At 52.9% G+C, this 20,920-nt stretch overlaps 8 protein-coding genes across 8 annotated transcripts; 3 read left to right on the forward strand and 5 right to left on the reverse strand.

Annotated features, from left to right (window-relative positions):
- Window positions 1-102: 102 nt before the first annotated feature.
- RHO25_009356 (uncharacterized protein) lies at window positions 103-2,676 on the forward strand (the record flags this gene model as incomplete). Its single annotated transcript, XM_023600894.2, has 1 exon — window positions 103-2,676. The coding sequence occupies one exon, from the start codon at window positions 103-105 to the stop codon at window positions 2,674-2,676; it is 2,574 nt and encodes an 857-aa protein (XP_023453560.1).
- Window positions 2,677-3,731: 1,055 nt separating this feature from the next.
- On the forward strand, window positions 3,732-5,852 carry RHO25_009357 (uncharacterized protein; the record flags this gene model as incomplete). The annotated part of the gene is made up of 1 exon (XM_023600895.1): window positions 3,732-5,852. The coding sequence occupies one exon, from the start codon at window positions 3,732-3,734 to the stop codon at window positions 5,850-5,852; it is 2,121 nt and encodes a 706-aa protein (XP_023453714.1).
- Window positions 5,853-6,141: 289 nt separating this feature from the next.
- On the reverse strand, window positions 6,142-7,101 carry RHO25_009358 (uncharacterized protein; the record flags this gene model as incomplete). Its single annotated transcript, XM_023600896.1, has 5 exons — window positions 6,142-6,447; window positions 6,506-6,624; window positions 6,682-6,732; window positions 6,781-6,870; window positions 6,924-7,101. 5 exons carry the CDS (start codon window positions 7,099-7,101, stop codon window positions 6,142-6,144), a joined length of 744 nt encoding a protein of 247 aa, XP_023453561.1.
- Window positions 7,102-7,996: 895 nt separating this feature from the next.
- Window positions 7,997-8,755, forward strand: RHO25_009359 (uncharacterized protein; the record flags this gene model as incomplete). Its single annotated transcript, XM_023600897.2, has 1 exon — window positions 7,997-8,755. The coding sequence occupies one exon, from the start codon at window positions 7,997-7,999 to the stop codon at window positions 8,753-8,755; it is 759 nt and encodes a 252-aa protein (XP_023453562.1).
- Window positions 8,756-12,125: 3,370 nt separating this feature from the next.
- Window positions 12,126-13,103, reverse strand: RHO25_009360 (uncharacterized protein; the record flags this gene model as incomplete). Its single annotated transcript, XM_023600898.1, has 2 exons — window positions 12,126-12,734; window positions 12,786-13,103. The coding sequence occupies 2 exons, from the start codon at window positions 13,101-13,103 to the stop codon at window positions 12,126-12,128; spliced, it is 927 nt and encodes a 308-aa protein (XP_023453558.1).
- A 1,572-nt stretch (window positions 13,104-14,675) lies between these two features.
- Window positions 14,676-16,364, reverse strand: RHO25_009361 (uncharacterized protein; the record flags this gene model as incomplete). Its single annotated transcript, XM_023600899.2, has 1 exon — window positions 14,676-16,364. The coding sequence occupies one exon, from the start codon at window positions 16,362-16,364 to the stop codon at window positions 14,676-14,678; it is 1,689 nt and encodes a 562-aa protein (XP_023453559.1).
- A 1,060-nt stretch (window positions 16,365-17,424) lies between these two features.
- On the reverse strand, window positions 17,425-18,319 carry RHO25_009362 (uncharacterized protein; the record flags this gene model as incomplete). Its single annotated transcript, XM_023600900.2, has 3 exons — window positions 17,425-17,731; window positions 17,783-17,976; window positions 18,053-18,319. 3 exons carry the CDS (start codon window positions 18,317-18,319, stop codon window positions 17,425-17,427), a joined length of 768 nt encoding a protein of 255 aa, XP_023454066.1.
- An 854-nt stretch (window positions 18,320-19,173) lies between these two features.
- RHO25_009363 (uncharacterized protein) lies at window positions 19,174-19,953 on the reverse strand (the record flags this gene model as incomplete). The annotated part of the gene is made up of 1 exon (XM_023600901.1): window positions 19,174-19,953. The coding sequence occupies one exon, from the start codon at window positions 19,951-19,953 to the stop codon at window positions 19,174-19,176; it is 780 nt and encodes a 259-aa protein (XP_023454065.1).
- Between the last annotated feature and the right edge of the window lie 967 nt (window positions 19,954-20,920).

Raw genomic sequence — 20,920 nt, forward strand, 5'->3', positions numbered from 1 at the left:
CGTCGTCATCCTTCACGCGTCCCACCTCCACTCTCCTATAGATCGACAACATCACGGCCATGACAACGCGCCAGCTGGTCTGGCGGTAGTACTTCCACCATCATGTCTTTGCTAACGAGCTCCGAGTTCCTCACGTACCAGCTGCGACTGGCTTACCTCCAAGCGGGTGATGGCATCGGCGAGAGGCTCATCAATCTCAACCCCGCCGTACTGAACAATCCCGCCTTTCGCACTGCAGGATGGGTGCCCGACGTCAATGCTATCAAGAGGTGCTACAGCCCACCCATTCCCACAGGCACCTCCGCCGACATCAGTAGCGAGTACTTCCAGCGCCCGCGTCGGCCCACGCGAGGTCAGGCCGAGGAAGAAGATGGCAACGAGGGCGGTGGAATGGTCACGGGTCAACCAGGCAGTGAGGACACTATTGGCGCAGCAGGACTGCATGACCACAGGAAACGCGAGAAGAGACGTCGAAGAGAGGCACTGGAAGACGATGATAGTTCGGATCTGAGTGATGACAGCGATGAGGACGAGAAGGGACCAGCACAGAGTATCAAGTTCTCCAAAATGCCTATTCGCCATCGTGCCAAATCATCACCTCCCAGAGAGCCCAGCGCACTCAAGGCAGACATCGAGAACGACGGTCCTGCGCTCATGATCACGAGTCCTTCCAGACCGCCCGAGACCAACTTCAGCAGACTACGCAGTGGCAGCATGGGCCAGGTGGAAGCTGTCAAGCAAAGAGCGCGGAGAGACACCACAACCAGCTCAGAAATGTCAAGCGAGAACGATACTGTCGGTGCACCGAAGAAGTTCAAGAGAAAGATACCGAGCAGGCCAGGAAAAGGTCCGAGTGTGCTGGCATTGGAGGACGACATCGAAGAGGAGGAAGCGGACGGACAGTCTGACTTGGACGATGACGACGATATCGACGTCGGCGAGGCGTCTGACCTCAGCGACGAGTTCGAAGGTACTGCAGAATCGCCATCTATGTTAGGTTTCCCCAAAGCAAGCGATGACCTGTCGAGATCACCTCTCAAGCCTCCTCCAGACATCATGCCAGCTGTCAGTGCCGGCAGCTCGTCACCGAAGAAGACGAAAGAGCCGCTACCCAGGCTTCCACGATTGCCATCTGGACCGAGACCGCTCAGCATGCTACCCCAGCCTGTGTCGATGATCAGCATGGCATTGAAGGGCAACGCAAGTGGGTCTGCGGACAAGCCCTTTCAGCGCTTTGCAGATCTTTCTGGCAAGGGCGAGGCCAGTCCGCTCTGGATCAAAATCTATGCTCCATTCTCAGATAAGCCAACGAAGCCAGTCGAAGTGCCACTTCGCCGTACGAAAGATGATAGGCCTGTCACAGTAGCAGAACTGATCGGTCTTGCGCTGTGGAGATATACTGAGGAAGGCTACAAACCAGAGCTGAAGCCGGAAGAGTGTAACATCAACTGGTGGACGTTGAGAATTGTCGATGACGAGGAGATAGATCTCGACTTCCCAGCTCTGGGCCGCACACGACCAGCCATTGACTTCACATCCAACAACAACCGCCCTCCAAATCGCAGAGCACGCGACAAGCCATGGGATGAATTTGGTTTGGTGAAAGCCACGAAAGACCAGTTCAAAGAGAACGAAGCTCTGACTCCTCAAATCGGCGACACGGCGCCTCCGCCTCTACCTACCCCAAAGCTTGAGGCGCAGAACCCTATGCAGCGACCTACTGCACAGCGCACCGCGACCGAGACATCACTGACACTGAAGCAACAGCCCACGTTCAACGCACGTCCCAATCCGATCACCGGTCCATCGTTCGGTCCAAATACGCTCCGCAAGGACACCTCCACTCAGTTGGCAGATATGCCTCAGCGAGAGGAGCGGCAAAACGCGGCCAAGATTGGTGCTCCTCGCACAGTGACCATTACTCACATGAATCCCGCTACCATGGCATCTCGTGTGGACAAATACGAAACCACCACTGATAGCTATATTGCTGAAGTGTTTGAGCAAGCATGTGCGCGACTTGGTCTGGAGAAGGCGCTGTACAATCTGAAGGTACACGGCACGCAGACAGTCGCTCCTCCAGATCGCACAGTCGAAGCTCTGAATGAGCGACTTCATCTCGATTTGGTCCCTCGTCGTTTCCAAGGTCCGGACGGCATCCTCCTTGGACTGTCAGGTTCACCAGGCAGCTCATCGCCCAACGCTCCGCTCGAACTCACGCCCGCTAATGCCACTCCCGGGCAGCAAAAGAAGAAAAGCAAGTTCACACTGCACCCGCTGGCGGCACAACAAAAGTCGGAGCTTAACCATACAACATCGATCCTCAACATGCAGACCGAAGGCAAGCGATACAATGTACTGCGCAAGCAACCGCTGTCGTTCGCTGCTACGCATCCGCGTACATTGATCATTACCCCAGAATACATGACGATCATGCCGGCCGCGCCTGATTCGCTCGCAGCACCAACTGGAAAGGTCACGAACGTGCCTATGACTAGCGTCATTGGTGCCAAAGTCAGTAGAAAGCACCCCAAGATGGTGCGCATCCTGGTCTACCGAGAGAAGGAGACCAAGCGCTACGACTTTGAAGCTGCGAATCATCGCGAGGCGGAAGAGATTGTGGCTGACGTGAGACGGGGCATGGAGGTGTTTGGGCAGGGCGCTTTCATGGACTAGAAGTGCAGAAACATGCGGTCATGGCGAAAGTACGATACTGTTGCTCAGGGAGTTGGTGTTGCAAATGCGAATGGCGTTGGAAAAGGGTATACCCGGACATCCTTGAGTGTCTTACTCACAACTTCGGTGTGAAGATTACGACGGAATGACTTTTCTTGTAAGACAGGGCACCAGCTGCTGCGTGGCTGGCTGAGGGGAGCAGGATACTTCACTCGTTTGATGGAATAGAGTCGGCATCCAATGCAAAGGAATGGGGAGAACCATGTCCTCCATACTATGCACGTTACGGCCCAAGAACGATATCCAGCTTCGTGGATACAGTGTGACTGTGTCATCTCCAGCCAACAGTAAACATCGTGCTATGCGTGAGGACTGGACCACGTAACTGAACCTTAAGCGCTTGATGTAAGCCCTGGCCAAGCTCGACACTACTCTGGCCGGCGTCTCCCTTCTTGATCGATCCGTGTCGAAGCCGACTCATGTGAGGCAATCTCTTTGACCTTCTTGAGCATATCGATTTTCGTCTCCAACGCGTCCTTAAAATTTTGACGCTTGTGAGATCGCTCAGGCTATGATTTACCCCAGTCGACTGGCGTTAAACCACGCACGATGGCGGACTCGTGGTCAATGAATCAAAGACGCCTCGAACAGGGATGTTGCGGGCACTGGAAATAATGTGTCACTTGCTATCTGCTAATTGGCAGGATCTATGGGACATGTGACTCTTCTCCGCGCCACGGACAACGCTGAATCAGCTACAGATGATGCTTCTGGTTGAACCATTCACACGCAGCACCCACTTGAGGTCATGTAGTATGATGACCAGAAAGGTGGCAAAGACCAATATCATCACAGCATTGAGGACTTATACAACGCTGCTATTCGGCAAGAGCTGTCACCATAAAGAGCCGATGCCATGCTGACTTTTCGATTTTCCACACTAAGTTCTAACGAAAGCCTGTCACAAACGACATTGTCTTCTCGCATTCATCACCCAGAAGCAAGCATTCCTGCCGCTCACACCTGACCAACTCAATCATCCACAGATCGCGATCATGTCCGCGCCACCACGACCCACTTCCCCCGCTCCCCTTCCCTCTGCTCTACCACCACCTCCACCACTGCCCTGGCACCATACCGCTGTCATCTACCACCTCTACCCCTCCTCCTTCTTCTGCCCTCCCGGCTCTCCCACTCAGCATACTGGCTCAATTCGTGGCATAATCCAGAAGATCCCATACCTCAAGTCCCTCGGCATCGACGCAATCTGGCTAGGTGCATGCCATCTCTCCTCCGGAATTGACAATGGCTATGATGTCGTCGATTACCGCCGAATTGATCCGCAGTATGGCACCGTGGCGGATCTGGAAGAGCTAATCTGGAAGTTGAAAGAAGTGGGAGTTGGAGTCATTATGGATATGGTTGTTAATCATACTAGTTGGGAACATAAGTGGTTTGAGGAAAGTAAAAGGAAAGTGAATGGGAAGGGGGATTGGTACTTCTGGCGTAAGTCGAGTTCGGAGAGGGTTGTGAAAAGACTCCAGGAAGATGGAACGGAAGTTGAGGAAGTCATGCGATTGCCGCCGAATAATTGGGCTTCGATTTTTGGAGGTTCGGCGTGGGAGTATGATGAAGTGAGAAAAAAGTGGTTTCTGCATATTTTTAGTGAAGGGCAGCCGGATTTGAATTGGAACTGTGTGCATGTGAGGAAGGCGATTTATGAGGAGATGAGGTTCTGGGTTGAGAAGGGGGTTGTGGGTTTTAGATTGGATGTCATCAATTTGATTTCGAAAATGGAGCATCTGGAGAGGCAGAATGTGAGGACAGTAGGAGAAGGAGAGGAGGAGGTCGACATGCTGGATCCGAGGCCGGCGTATGAGTACTATTGTAATGGGGACAGGGTGCATGAGTTCTTGAGGGAGATGAGGAGGGAGGTCTTTGGGGTGGAAGAGAAGAATGGGGGCGGAGCAGATGGAAAGAGCAAAATCTTACTGGGAGAAGTGATTGTGACTTCTGAGCCGGGAGCTGTTCGGGAATACATTCTGCCCGAAAGGAAAGAGCTGGACATGCTCTACCAATACGACATCTTCGACCTCGACTCCCTTCAGGCGAACGGCAAATTCTCTTCTCCGGATCCACCTTTGACACAGAAGCAGCTCATGCATATGTTGAAGAAGACAATCGCTCATTGGCAGCGAGAGCTCAGCTACCAGCGGACCGAAGGTGGCTGCGGGACGATTTGGCTTGAGAGCCATGACACTGCGCGGTCCGTTTCCAGGTTCGGTGGCAACATCGTCAACAAGAGCGACGAGAACAGGAGAAAGTACAGGTATAAGGTGGCAAAGATGCTGGCTCTGCTGGAGTGTACGCTGGGAGGGACCTTGTTCATCTACCAAGGCCAGGAACTCGGCATGATGAACTTGCGAGACGATGTCAGTATCTCGGAGTATCCAGATGTCGAGACGAAGAAGGCAAGAGAGGATGAGTATGCTAAAAGAAAGCGTGACACTATTGCTGCCGCTCAACTTGGTCCGGAGAAGAATCGAACGCACGAGCTTGAGATCGATATGTCCGACTTTGAAGCCCAGCTCCGCCTCAAAGCCCGCGATCACGCAAGAATGCCTCTTCCTTGGGTGCCTGCTTCAGAAGCGCAACCTCACGCTGGATTCTCCAGTGCACCAAGGGAGACCAAGATGTGGAGTCCAATGAACACGGATACGCAAGAGTGTAACATTGCCGACCAGGAGCGCAACCACGATAGTGTGCTGAAGTTCTGGAGGAAGCTGATTCGGTTCAGAAAGGAAAGAGCAAGCACTGTGGTGGTTGGTGATTTCGAGCCCGTCGAAGCGACGATTGGAGATGAGGCAATACCGGTTTTTGCGTATTGGAGAAAAGCGAACGATGACGGATTCGAGATTGGCGACGCTATGCTAGAGGACGATAGGGACTTGTTGGTCGTGATCAATATGACTGCTGAACAAGATGTGCCTTTCAAGCTGCCGATAGGATACATCTGCTCGGGATGCAGGAGCGAGGATGGTCACGGGCGAGACGTCATGTTCGATCCTGTGGTGACAACAGCCGAGGCCAGGTGGCAAGATGCTGACGGATGGTTGAAAAGCGGACAGGAGATCAACCTTGGCGCATTCGAGGGAGTGGTCTTTGCGTGCCAATGATCAATCAGCAGCAGACTCAGTGGCCATTTAGGTAAAAGTGCATTCAATTGTATCGGAGGCGTCTGCTGATCTATGTAAATTGGTCCACGGCTGAGAGGCTCCTCCAGACTGGATCAGCACGGTTTGGTTTCCGCTTGTCTCTCACCGATTCTTCGGCGGGATCTCACAGTCCACTCACTGTGTTGTCCGGCAGGGTCGCGCATCTAGTTGGCTTCTTTTTGAAGTTTCAAGCAGAGTCATTCACGAAACGTCCAACACCGTATTCCATCTGATATGATCATCGAAGCCTTCACCAATGCACCTCGTGCATATGCTCAAAACCCTCCAACTTCGAACCACCTCTCCCTGTCGTAATTCCATGTCTTGCCGCAAATGCCTGAACGGCCTCCCAACTTCGACACTTATGCTGATTGCCCCACCCATCCACAGCCAGTTCTATATTTCCCTGATCATCAAGACTCGCTCGTTCGAGTGACATGTCCGCGGAGCACATGACGGCTTGTCGCAAGTAGTCGAAGCAATGCGGAGTATGGTGATCTATCGTGGAGTCTATTGCTCCGTTCCTGTATTTCTCGAATTGCTCCTTGATGATGGTCTAAAGGACTGTGTCAGCGATCTGAGTGTCACTGAGGATAAAGGAGGATGGTGTTTACGAGGCAGTGCAATTGGTGCATGACTGACAGGCAGTATGCTTCGGCCTTCGATCCAGGATGACTCTTCAAGCGGTGGCCATCTGCGTCGGTCACGAACGTACTGTTCAATGGGAAGCCTCCTAAGTTACGTGTCAGCAAGCCTGCGTTATGACACTCATGTCAACCAAACTTCGTACCTATAAGCCCGTACCGTGAAGGATCTGGAACTTCGACGAAGCCCATATCATCTACTGCTGTTAGCTTGATCTGGCATCAGAGGTATTGAATCCACGCACGTGGCATCAGCGCATTCCATTTCTTCGCCCAATCTGCTGACTCAACGTAGTCATCATTCTGTATCCAGGTCTTGAGCGTGTTGAAAGGCACTATAGCAACGAGTCAGTCATGCCATTTGGTCATGGCTTTTTTGACTACTCACAATCCGGTATGAAAGCGGAAGGCCACAGCCATGAATAGAGAAAAGAAAACAGCAGAAGGGAGGCGAGCGTTCCAGCAACAGCAGCACAAGCCACCAGAATCAAATCACGGAACTCGAAGCTGCGATGTCGAAATGAGCCCTGATGTGCTGGATTGTGGCCTTTCTCATTGTAGATCATTCGGCGGTATATCTTGCTCTGGGATAAACCCATCTTGGGCAGAAGAGAATGGCCCAAGTGCTCCCCAAAGGCAAATGTAGTAGTTTCGAGTTGTTTTTGAGGTCATGCAAGTTCGACAAGCTCTGTGGCAGGCCACGCCGCACAAAGCACCAAACTGCCCGAACAGGTCTCTCGGAAAACTAGCGTGTGGGAGCATGTGTAGAACAAAGACAATTTTCGCTCGAAGTGTATCTCAATAGAGGCAGTACCTGCTACTTGCTCAACAGCGATCATGAGACTCGAAGACCTACCACTGGCCAGGGACGCTCCCCTCGCGGTGCTGCAAGACGTGGTTGCGCATCTCAAACAGGATTCTTCTGTGAAACGCCCGCGTCTGGTTGCTCGTGCTACGCGCATCTCGAAAGCTCGAGATCAGCGGAGCGCCAGTCCTCACAGTAACTCAATGTCGTCTCCTCAGTTTCGGATAAATTTCCATGACGAGACGTTGAAGGTGTTCACATACCAGAACGATGGGAGTCGAATTTCTCCTCGCCTATCGTGCGGTGCAGTCATCGTCGGAACAGCTTCATTCTCTCCTTGACGTTGCACGGATATCTTCTTACTGGAGAGCTGCGATGCCGATGCATCCTGCTTGTGTTCTGATGACGGTCGACGTCAAGGTGTAGGTTCATGTAGATGTGTGGTTCAGTTTGCATGTGAAGAGGCCGGCTCGGCAAACCTGCCCGGATTCTCGCGGTTCCCTTCGCGTCTCCAACTTCACCTTCAACTCCATCGACCATCGCCAGCCCAGCATCACCACAACGCCTTGCCCGCTCAACGCATCAACACCTCGATCACAGTCGCATAACGTACGCGACTCAACCAATAGCGAGTGAAAAGCGATCTCGCGCCCACAATGGCCACCAACGGCCGCCCAACACCTCCGCCTTCAGATCAACCCACAGCCACAGCAGCAACAAAAGCCATCACAGACCCCGAGGTCCCGCTCACATCTGCGCAAGACGATGGAACATCAAAACGCCCACGCGATGCGCGCCTAATCCACGCAGTTCTTTCCAACTACGGCATAACAAATTACCAAGAACGCGTACCGCTCCAACTCCTCGACTTCGCCTACCGCTACACATCAGGAATCCTCTCCGACTCCCTCCGTCTCGCAAGCGAAGGCTACACAAATGCAGCACCAGCAGCTGGTAGAGGTCGAGGCGCTGCTACAGACGAGGGAGATAAGATCACCGTGACGAGTCTGCGACAAGCGATTGCTGCGCGACAAGGGTATACTTTTCAAGGTGCACTGCCGAAAGAGTTCCTGCTTGGACAAGCGATGGAGAGGAATCGCATTGCCTTGCCGCCTTTGAGTCAGGGATATGGAGTGCAGTTGCCGCCAGAGAAGTATTGCTTGACGGGCATTGGGTGGAATATGAAGGATGAGTGGGACAGTGAGGTTGAAGAGGATGAGAGGTTGGCAAGGACCGGGACAGGAGCTGCTGGCGTGGGAATGGAGAGAAGTGCCAGTCAGAGGAAGAGTGCGGCACCGCCCGTGGAAGAGGACGAGACGATGGGCGGGGTCGATGAGGACGAGGAAGGCGCGGGGAGAATGGAAGATGTGTTCGGGGAAGATGAGGGAGGGGATGTGAAGATGGGACAGGATTGAGGCTTATGAGTCAGATGACTTCGAATTGCTATTAGCGAGGCGTTGGGGTTGGGAAAACGGACAGCATGCAGCAGCATCAGCGTCCCGCTGTAAGTGCAGCCAGAACGACAATTGTAAAATCGAATCCAAATTTCTTGTGGTTTGCATCCTCGCGAGTCCTCGAAGCCGCGTACAGGCGCCGTCCGACAATCCAGCTCATCACATATCAGACGTCCTCTCCCTCCGTCGGGAACGGCTGGCACATGGAATCTGCCACAGTTTTCGAACGAACGAACCAAGAGATCTCGATTACGTGACAGTGGAGATCTCTGCATGCAATTACCTCTAGGTGCAAGCACCTAACCAGGTTGGCTCTCGATCATGAAAAGCTTTGCTGATCGGCTTGGCGACCTGCGGTTGCACTCAGATGTAGTTGCATTCAGAGGCAACCATAGTTATTTGGTCTGTGGCCTGAACCTTATCCGCTCGAAGCTCAAACCAGGCACATCACTGCTTCTTCTATCCCCCCTCTGAGCAGCATTTGAACATACCCAACAACTCCGCAAAACTTACACATGCGCTCTGTGTCGAATGTCATGGAAATACTCCGCGTCACCTCATCTCCCCACTGAAGCTTGCTCCAAATCGCATCGCGGTTCTAGCTCTTTGTTTATACATCAAGCTCAACGACATTCAAACGACCACCAAACGTCTCAAGCCACTTTCCTAATGGATCGCGCGGCCCGGAGCTGAGCATTGGGTGTACGTAAACGTCCGTTCCCTGCTGGAACTCGAATCTGCCTAGCTCGGACATCACTTCATCACTTAAAACCGCTTGTCTGGTTGGGACCGGCCATCTTGGTGCGAAGTAACCCTCATATAAGAAGATGCGTTGTATATTGCGAACAATCCCGGATCTACCCAGATACGACAAGATGGTGTTGAGATTTGCAACAAGTTTGACGAGATCATCCTCTCTAGTGCCATGTCTCTCGTCCTCGTCCAGATCAACCTGGAGTGTTATCGCCAATACTCGAGGCAGGTGCTCATGCCAAGTCGCTGGGTGTTCTGCTGTCCGTGCAGCCAAGTCGAAGCGTTCTTCACCTCTGACGAGCAAGTAGAAAGTCATTCGAGAGCTGTGGTAAGGTCCCGCTTCGGCTTGAATCGTCTTGCATGTTTGAAGTAAAGGAACGTCGAGTTTGGAGGGCCATCGATCTCTGTTCCTCTTGCCGCACCAAGGCAGATCTTGGGCTTCGCCGAGGAATCTTTCAGACGGTCTGGCGGAGCCTATGCATATATTGGTTGATAAGAGGTTCTCCATCGTATGCTCGAAGAGAAACTCGTAAATGATGTTGCGTAGTTCGCGCGGTAGCTCGAGAAGGCGGCATCTGTTTGAACCAGGGGAAATGGCTGGGAAGGAGCTATTGTGCAAGCTCAGGCCTTTATCAATTGGCGCTCATAAAATGTCCTGGAAAGTGAGCATCGAATGCCTTTCGATGGGCCGAATCAAATTCTGTTTCCCCGGCAGAGGCGGTATTTCCTGGAATCTGGACATTGAGGACAAGGACAGACGAGCGATCTTAATAGAATGGACCGAATTCGCGCTTCCTTGGAAATATACCTGAGGAAAGAAGATGAAGGAAAAATGTTGTTTATCAAGCGGTCTTGATCATCGGATGCGACTGCCTTTGGCGCTTGGAATCTCGCGTTCCTTGCAGGACCCCACTTCTTGTACTACATCGACTACCCCGCCGGCAAAGTGGTGGGAACGTCTGTATCGCTTGCTTTCGCCATTGTGCCATCACAGCTCAATCTTCCACTCTTCACAGCCCACATACCGAAGCCGTGCACCACAATGGATAAGTCAAAGGCAGACTCAGCTTCATCGGTTGGGGCAGGATGTGGACTTCGAAAAGGTTTCCAGTATACCTACGGCATCATTGATGAAGTCACGGGTCTTGCTTGCAGCAGAGCTGTTATCCACTCGCTGCCGTGTCACACATGACAGATCATCTGATGCACATGGTGAAAGAGTCCACAATTTTCTGCAGAAGGTATGCATGAGGCTATGTCTCAAGGAACCCTTTGCTATGCTATCGCCTCCCTTCTCTCGGCCCAGAAGCAGATGGTAAGCTACGATTACCCTCAGAAAAGGCGTCTCATTTTGGACAGTTCCTTACTGGCCATCTTTGGAAGCTTCACAACCCTTATGTCTTTGGAGCAAGGTACGGCAAATCACGCGGCCATTTCTCGTCTTGCTACCACAGTGCAACCGTCAGTCGATTTGATGCTGAGTCCGAGCCCAGGCACCAGTGGCTGTTCCAGCGCAGGTCAGGAATGAAATGTGGGCTAGAGGATGGCCACGAAGCTCAGACAGGCAACGGTCGGAGGCTTCCTACAACTTCCATCACCAGCTTCTGCCATCACCAGTACCATTGATACCCACCCATGAAAGAACACGCCCGCAGCAGACGAGGGGCACTTTCCACCGACCTTCAAGACATCGCAAACTCTGTCTGTACATCACGCTGAGCAACACCACTTTCCGATGCACTCCAACCCTGTGATCTGGGTGCATTGTCTATCGTCCGTTGTAGACTAGGCGCAGCGCCAATCAACATCAGAGAGAACAATACAATCGGCAAGTGGTTGGCTATTCTACAATAGCAGTGTCACATTCTGGCACGAGAACATGCTCCTGAGTGGCTACAGAGAATGAAACATGCTTCGAGGAAAAGAGAACCAGATAGGCATGACCGAAGAGGATGGAGGGAGGGGCGATCAGGTGGAGCAAGATACAGCATACGCGGGCGTGATGGAGGCAGTAGCTTACGCCAATGCGACTGCTCCTGTTCAGACTGTAGGGCAGCCACGATATAATTGCACGGCAAGGGTAATCGCATGGCATTGCAAGTTGGGTTGCTTACCGATCTCGATTTCTGATGCTGAATATCTTTCTGACAACGACGACCCCCTCGCATCACCACTACCGGCACCATCGCTATTGCTCTCGCTTTGGTGTATCGCCCTACTCAGCTTGCAACTGAGTTCACTTCAAGCCGCAATCTCACTGACTGTGTCACTGCATCACGGCACCACTCACAACGTTCCTGACCAACGGTCTCACCATTCACTGAACTAACCCCCTGGTTCGAAAGCCAAACGCAAGGCGTTCGAGTGTCTACGCTGCTCCTCGACGGTTGAGACAAGGCACGAAGCACACTCGTGTATTGGATTCGAGTGAGTATCGGTTGTCTTGCTGTGACTAATGAACTGCAACTTCACTGGCGACTCACGTGCCACACTGGCCCCATTTTCGTGCAGCTCTGTCATATCTCGTCTGGTAGCCAACAATTTCAACGTATCCTGTTTGACCTCAAATGCTTCCATCTCACTGCAGCAGGCTAGAGACGCGGGCGAGCTTCTGTTCCTTCTCCATCTGCAGTTGAGACACCACTGCTCGAACCTCTGCCGGCTGTACAGCTCGGTCCAAGCCGAATATCTTCTTGTTCTTCTTCATCTTTGCCCACAGTAGCCTGTTGGCCCTAACAGGATCCGGACAATCGGCAGCAAGGTCAGCTACCGCGTTGATGAGGTCTATTTTCCAGTGGATAGCCTGCTTTGGCCAGCCCCATTCCGACTCTGTCTTGTATCGCGGCTGTTTCTCCTTGTCCAGGTAGTCCTCCGCGGGCAGACCGCAAGCAGCCCGAATCTCATTCAGCCTGGTAGCCTTGAAGGACGTGTGGGGCGTGGTAATCGTCTGGTTGCCATATGGTACTGAGATGAGTGAATCTCCGACTTCAGATGTCAAGTACTGGTCGCCGCCCTCTTCAACTTCTTCGTCACTGTCCTCTCCCCACTCATCGCCTTCCCACTCATTACCCCACTTGGTCTTGTGTTTGGAAAGGGCTTTAAGCTTCAAGATGTCGATGTAATCCCTCATAGTAAGGGGCTTGTTGTCAGCTGCGGAGATCGGCTCCTCCTCTTCGTTGTCTTCAATCTGCATGATCTCTGTCAGCGGCGAATCAGGGCGATCAGGGTCGTAACTTACACCAGACCAGGACTTCTCCGATTCTCCATCAGACTCTGCGGCCTCCTCGTCAGAGCCGCAAGTATCATCCCTCGCCGAACCATTGGTGTCATTTTCAGGAACGACGGTGACCTCGCTCGAGTCGGTGTCGTAGTTGGAGTCCGCCGGCGGCGTGGTCGCCTTCTTGAATCGCAAGGAGAGTGCTGTGGGCACAGCAGCGCGATGCACTTTTGGCACCTTTTTGTTCTTGCTCAATCCATCGCGTGCAGCAGATGTCGGCGAGGCTTTGCGCTTCTTCTGCCGCAGGCTTAGTGCCTCGTGCGCAGTGGCGCGATGCATGACGCGCAATGTGGGTGGTGGGAGATATTTTGAGTGTGGTCGAGAAGAGAGGAAGGGAATGGTGTGTGTGCGAAAGGTTGTGTTCGTCGCCGCGTTCAGTCTCCGCTTCACTTCACTTGACCCCTGTCTAGCGCGGTTGCCTTACCGCCACCCGCCACCCACATTCCGCTACCGCCCCGCCTCGCCGCCCCGCCGCGTTCGTTGGCTGTTATAATGCAGTGAAACTCTTGCTACGTCACCGTCGACATGGCGGAGTGCGTTTGAGGCTGATCACCTCAAGGTCGTTCGTTCGATTCCACTTTCGAGTGTCGCACTATTAGTTCTGGGGGATTTCAACATTGGTTCTGGGGGATTTCGCATTCGAGGGCTCCACACATTGAACGTAAATGCTCGTTGATCCACAAAGGACGCTGGCAAGTACACGTCCGGGTTACGGTGCTGGTTCAACGTGTAGTAATTAAAGGAAACTCCGAGAGAAGTACTTTACCCAAGGCAAAGCAGCTAGGACGCTAGTATGCGATCCTTGGTTTTTGCTGACCTGTCCTAAGTTAATTCATGTTTTTTTTTCGGTCTGCCTTTGGAAGAAAGTAACATGCATGCTTCGGCATTAATTGGAATGACTACCGCGATGTGTCTTTTGCGTGAGTCCTCCATATGAACTGCAAGCTCGCTGGCATTGACAGCCAACTCGAAATTTTGCGACGTAACATGAACAGCTTCTCTCCGCAACTTCTATTTCGCAACTGAATATTGCTATTTCGACATCATAGATATACCCTCTGCGGCATCATCAGCTTCATTGGGGCCACCATTTTGCTCTTCGATGTCGCCATGTGGCGCCATGGCGCGAGATATCGCGCGCGTGCTTGTTGATGAGCTGTCGCGGCGTTTATCGATGTGTATGCTAAAATCTAGTAAAGATATTGTGTGCGCGCGAAGCTTCTCTTGTCGCCGCGTTCACCCCTCTATTCACCTGCGATCTCTGCTTAGCGTGGTTTGTTCTCCACCGCCGCCGCCGCCGGAGTTTCACTGCGGCCGGTGCCCCACGCCGCGCCGCTGCGCTGCTGGAGCAAATTGTTCTCACTGCACTCTAGTCAGCTTTCCAGCAAGGGCGATGCGCATCGTAGCGACTAACAGCGAGCTCGAGAGGATCCGCGACAGTCTGTTTAATAGAAGCTCAATCATAGATAGAGTTGCTTCGACGAATTGCATTTCTGGCACCGTCGTTGATCGTGCAATACCATTTCCGGGGCGGTCCGCATGAGACCAGAGGAAGGTTGTACGCAGAGGTGTTGCACGTGGACATTGGTCAGAAAGCAAGCCTTTCTCCAAGGAAGTGGACGCATCCCAGCTCCTATGTTGAGCGACGGCCAGGAGTAGGCCACAAGCACTATTTGAGGATCGGATTTCTAATAAAGTAGGCACTTGTGCCCGGATCAATGTTTCTGGATTTTGGGGCAGTTGCTCGCTACAAAATGAGCGAATGGCGCGCAATAACATGTTTTCGTGGCATTCGAGATTGCGCAGCCTGCAGAAGTGATATCGATTGTGTCCAAGTGAAAGGTAAAAGTTCTACTGCCTCCGCGACCTGGGGTCGTCCGCTTCTCTCTGGCGGAAAGCCCTCTGCTCCTTGGTTCCAAGACTACCATTGCCACCTTCCATTCTTCTTTCCCATCCACCCAATCTTACGACCAATGCGGTAGCATTATCGGCCTCTCCTGCCGTCTCCACCGCAAAGCTAATCAGGTCACTTGCCGCTTGCGCAGGGGTCTTGGCCTCCTTAACGATGTCTACAATCTCCTGGTCTTCCAAGTGGCCGGAGACGCCATCAGACATGAGGACGAGGAAAGAGTAACCTGCGGGTGTGAGCTGAATAGTAGTGATCTGAGGTTCAGCTGAGACACCAATACGTTTGCTGCCGATATCACCGAAGGCACGGGTGTTGGCAAGGCCAGAAATGCGCTCTTCGCCGAAGCTGTCCGTGACGAAGGATGCGGCGTATCGACGCAGCCGGCGGGCTTCGACAGGCATGGATGGGTGGTGATTTTGCGTTACTGGCACTGCAGAGCCATCGTCTGTCCGGCAGAGGAGAATACGAGTGTCGCCGACATGTGCTGCAGTCAGGGTAGACGGACTACTGGGGTGCCAGAACGGGGTAGGAGATGGCGTGGAGATGAGTGCGATCGAGGCCGTTGATCCTCCCTGGAAGCGCTTCTTGCCACCGATTGCAGCGTCCAGATTCGGCGATGAGCCACGAGGGGCAGGCCGACTGGTGAGGTTCTGTGAAGCTTCTCGCTCGGGATGGAAGAGCATGTCTCCGTCATTGAGGGGCCTATCTCCCAACACAGGGTCGTCGGTAGATGACTGGCTCTCCTTCAGGGCTTTTTGCGCGGCCTTCTCCTGCTCACTGGCATGTTCGCTCTGCTTTTTGGCTTGCGCAGTGGTAAAGTCCAGATCCGCCTTCAAGAAGGCATACGTGAGTACCGTCTCGATCGAATTACTGCTGACGGTCTCCTCGTCGCCACTCGCCACAGCTGGAAAGTATTCTGGACGAAAGCGCTTGAAGTATCCTCCGACAGTCTCTTTCCAAGAAGTGATCAAACTCCGTTGTAAATCTTCCGCATCCTGAGAGCCCATGATCCCAGACCCTCCAGCCGAAGTAGACCCGTTGCCATTCTGTAGCGTGCTCTCCAGCCCGAAGAGGAGTGCTGCCTCTTCTATGTATCCATGCAGCCGGTCTCGCAAGAACTCTGAGCACTCACTCCCTCCGTGCCCATCGAACACGCCAAAGTAGAAGATTTGTGGGTCGCCTGTGGCCCTAGTGGAGCCCACATTTTGGTTGATTTCGCGCTTCCCGCTGATGCTCACGGGTTGCTTTTTCGCGAAGGCTGGTATTTCTACCGTGCCTGCCTGATAGGTGTCCTCATTGTAGGGCCTGCTCCCTCTACTGACGCCGGCCCCGAAGTGATGCTTGGCGCTCTTCAGTGGTATTCTCACCACGGTCGTCTCTCGATCGCTTGGTGCTCGGGTGCTTCGGTCTGAAGGTCCAGAGTGAGGCGTGGAGTCCGATCTCGGAAGCTTGTGATGTGAAGGTGTTCGCTTATCAGGTGATAAGGACGTCGAAGGTAAATGAGTTACGAAATAGTCGTGGAACTGGCGGCGCTGCGAAAGTCGATATGCGGCTCGGGAGCTCGCGTGAAACTCGGCGAAGAGGGACTGCAGCGCGTTGCGGACGCAGTAAGGGGTGCCAGTGTGCGGCATGGTGGTAGGGAATGCTGCGGAGAGGAGAACGGTGCGCGCCAGGCGCAAGAGAAGGTGGTGAAGGTGGTGGTTGAAATGACGTTGAAGTGCTCAGGTACGCTAAACTGAAGAGCCACGATGCCTGCTCCACGTGCCGGAGCTCGGACCACCGCGGTTCACCCGGCGTCTTGGAACGTCGACTTCTCCTCACTCGGCTCACTCGGCCAAGAACTTGCCACGCCTTCACTTCCTCCCTTTCCTCCGAGCTGCTCAATGCTGTCGAGGCCATTTGGAGTCGTCAGGAATGCCACCACAATCGTGCCTGGGCCATTACTGTGACTGGGCATCTTGAGGGTGAGCCATGAACGATGCACGACCATTCGGGCAGAGAGCATTCCTGTGACCATGAACAAAACTCCCAGTCCATTGCCAAGTATAGCGTCCACGAGATTCCAAGTGTTTTCGACCCAAGTCGATTTGTCTAGAGACGTCGGCACCAAATACACATGCAATTAAGACTCAGAACAGCCTCAGCTGCACTGTCGCGCCTCTTCGCCAGGCGACGAAGCATGGGCTTCGACTGGTTGGAAAAAGCGCTGTCTGCTTCGAAGATGTTATGCCAGAGGCGCTTGGATCTCACCCAAGCTTTTTGGAGCGCAATTCTGACCTGAGCCAAACGCGTAAGGTATAAGCTTCTAATGCTTCAGAGAGGCGTGCTCGCAAGTCTTACGAGACTTTCGTATGCGTACCGAGATCAACGTACACTGGAGATAGATCTACGAGATATGATGAGAAGGTGGGAACCCGCTGCGTGGGATTGCACTAAGCACCAGCACGAGAAGACGGACATCAAGGCAGTTATGCTGCCATCGTCTCGCATTGAAGCCCAGCGGTGAGACGAACGATACCAATAACGAGGCCGCCTTGAGTTTTGAGTCTGGAGGTTACTTTGATGATGGCGTTCATTGACCCCTTCGCCCTAATGTGAGTTGAAGGATGTGATGCAGTCAAAGCATCGACAACACCACTTGACCAGAAGTTCAATCCAGGCCTCAGTCCATCATAAACATTCACAAGCAATCTACAAATGAGCTTTGATGAAAGGTATCGCCTTCGACACCTTCGCATACACGCTCGGAAACTCCGCACTTGCACAACCCAACGACCACGAAACAACTCCCGCCACAATGCCATTGATCGTCACCGGTCCACCACTATCACCCGAGCAGTCTCCTTTTCCTCCTTCCTTGGTACCCGCACACCACATCTCATCCGTAATATCATTCTGACGCACTGCGAATGCGCGCTTGCACTCCTCGCGGTCAACGACGGAGATATCGACCCAATACAGGGCCGGGCGTCTCAAGCCGCCATCACTGTCGAGGCCCCTAAGAGAAACATCAGTCAAAGCTTGAAACGATTTCAATCTTTCCGCATACCATCCAGCCACAGTAGCCACCGCCCCAGCAACAGGATCAACATCTTCCTCTTGCAACTTCGCGTACGAAATCGTTTCGGACTCCTCAATCGGCGTGGCCAATTTCAAAATTGCAAAATCGTAATTGCTGTTCTTGTACTCCGGATGCTGAACATAGCTTTCGACGACGGATTTCACACCACCTTGATCAAAGGTCTACGCCCTTCTCATCAGTACACCACTCCCCGAAAGCTCTATTCCAGTCTCAGATAACGTGGGACGTGCGACGTACCAAAGTTCCAGCTCGCACATTCAAATCTTTGGGCGCATCCAAGACCCATTGCACACAATGTGCTGCAGTAAGAACAGTCGTAGGGTTCAAGAGTGCGCCACCACAGATTTGCGAGTACTCGTCTGTGCCTTCGTAGAGTCCGGTTATGGAGACGAGGTAAGGAAACTGGCCCAGAGTAGCGAGTTCTCCGCCGACAATCCGTTTCGATACTGCAGCGCTGGCAACCAGGGCTGGTGTGAGTGCAAGAAGGACGTTTCGGGAGTGCATGCTTGTGATAGGACAAGGTAATTTTGTGGTGTGATTAAGGTTGCAAGATCAGGAAGTGGCTGAAGGAGGCGTTTTGTTCTATAGCATTGTCTCCTCGGAGCTTTGATGTTGCGCCTCGTATGGTCTTGCAACTTGATCAGCACAGTACGAATAGTGCCTTCGTGAGACTTTATTAATAGCTGATATGAACTTGATGGCTAACCCTTTGTGGTTTCGGGTCATAACGCTATTCCGCATGTGTCAACATTGAGCAAGGATCATGCATAGTGCTCGGGGCTGCTCGTATCCAGGCACATCAGTGTGACTTCATAAATATTGACATGTCTGGAAACAAGTGCTTTTATCATCTTGCTAGCCGGGGACTTACCACACTCTGTTCTCACAGACCAACTCCAGCCATCAACCACAACAATCCACAACGAGTCTTCCTACAGCGTGACAGGAGATATTGGGTGTAGTAAGTTTTGAATGCCTCCAGTTTTCGTGACCGCTCATCATGCGGCGCTCTGACTCCATCGTCGCGGCGGTCTGAATATCTGTACGCAGAAGGCAAGCCTGGTATCAGGTTCATTCGCCGCTTCCTCGAGGAGCACACTTTGAAAAGCATGTATCTTTCCAAATCAATGAGCAGATCTTTGCTATTAAGCTTGACAAGGTGCAAAGACGTACCTAAAGAGCTTCTCTGAGAAATGGCACTGCCGCCATCGCATTCTCCAACCCGGAAGGTAAATACGTGCTCATCAGCTTGGCTCCGTTGGAGAATCTGTCTCGGCATTCTGTCTGGGGAATCCTACCTTCCACCCATATTTGCGTCAACACAGAGCCTGAAGCAACTTTGACTTCGCTCCTTGAGGCTATTTGACACCTTGATCGCAACGCTTTCTCGAATCCTCCAACTGCTTCCTGATATGCTCCAACTGTTTTTGCTCCCTCAACTTGTGTTGAGTTTCTGGGTCAGGTGCATTCGGATCGACCTCGAACGTCCACCACCCAGACACTGGCTGAAGCGTGTCACGCTGGGCGCTCCCAGCTATTGCTGTGCGAGACGCGTCGACAGTACTGATACCGCTCTGCTTAGATGACGGCATGCCTGTGGAGAATCGGCTCGGAGAATATGAGGTCTGGATGCCCACGGATCCAGTTGTCATCTTCGTGTGGTGAACCTTGCCTTTGTCGTTCAGCGTGACCGGCACAGAGAAGTAGTCTGACGGGATCTGCTTGGTATCAACGCGATGATACAAGGCACCGTCGACCTCGCACCCGTTCCGGTCTGGTAGACGAACGAGGCTCTGCCCCTTCTCATCCCAGAAGCAGAATGCTGTAATCCACCCCGAGAGGTAGGTGGGACCGCTGTTACCACTCTGATGATGAGCGGTCTTGCCCCAGAAGTCTTTGACAGCCGGCGCAGCTGGCTCCTCGAACGACATGAGGAAGGCTGCATATACGAGTCCGTGCTTCGATGGCGAGATGTGGTTCGTACTCAAGAGGTCGTGCGAGAACGAGCTTCGGAGGATGCCTTTGCTTTGCTCGCTTTCTTGCTGGCATGACTCTTGGGGTAGGTCGCCCGCAGTGCTGGCTTTGTGTCCAGTCCAGATCTTAGAGGCATGATCCGCCACTGAAAGGGTGACGGGCATCGCTTCGTTCGTTCTGTCCAACTGCAACGTGCAGAGGCCTTGGATGAGAGTACCGGCAACATCGAGCTCGACTGAAAAGAAAAGAGAGCTGTTTCTCCTACCCTGTGTCAGGGCGACAATTTGTCGCCGCGTACGAGCAGTTAGTATGTAGTGAGACTAACCGAAATGTCTTGCAGCTCTGTCAATACGAATCCAAAAATGCTCCAATGTGCAACCTAAGAATCGCGACGAGCGCGACTGCAATTTTGAAGGCGAGGTAGGAGTTGTAAGAAGAGTCATAAACACCAGAGCAGCAGCTGCTGCTGCTTCGGTGGCGAGTCAGCAGAAAAGGAGGCACAAATTCAGGCATTCAAGTCCGGATGCCCAGTTCTTCCGAACGCCGCGCATCACACTTGCGTTCGACTCGAGACGTTTCTCACGACCACCATCTCTTTCTTCCAAGCCATGTGCACGGCGCCAGGTGTTCTCAACCCCAGCGAACATGGAGTTTTATGACACCGGGGCCAGGCTCTTTGACGCGAAGACATGCTGCAAGCACGTCACCTGAGGAGGACAGCTCCTACAGCGAGTTTGAGATGTACCGGCGATGAGTGTCCTTCGTGCACGCCATGTGCACGGCGCCAGGTACTGGCAGACGCAGCGAGGATGGAATGAGATGGGATCAGAAGCAGGTGCAAAGTCTCGGACATGACCATTCGGCAGTTCGTAAACTGCAGAACTATGACAGCTCGCTCCACGAAGGTCATCTTCAATATCTCACCCGCCAATCACTCGGCGTTCACAAGAGGCCTTCCACTACGCGGTTCGAGGGACGTGTACTAACAATGGTTCAGGAGCTGAAACTGGTGCAAGGAAAACGCGGGCGTTCTTGTGCTACATTGCACTCTGAAACACTTCCCGCCGAGCACTTCAGCTCCTGTGCTTCTGTCCAGCTGGTAGGACTGCGAAGGCCACAACTTGATACAGA

The sequence above is a fragment of the Cercospora beticola genome, chromosome 6 (genome assembly GCF_033473495.1).
Source record: "Cercospora beticola chromosome 6, complete sequence".
Lineage (NCBI taxonomy): Eukaryota > Fungi > Ascomycota > Dothideomycetes > Mycosphaerellales > Mycosphaerellaceae > Cercospora > Cercospora beticola.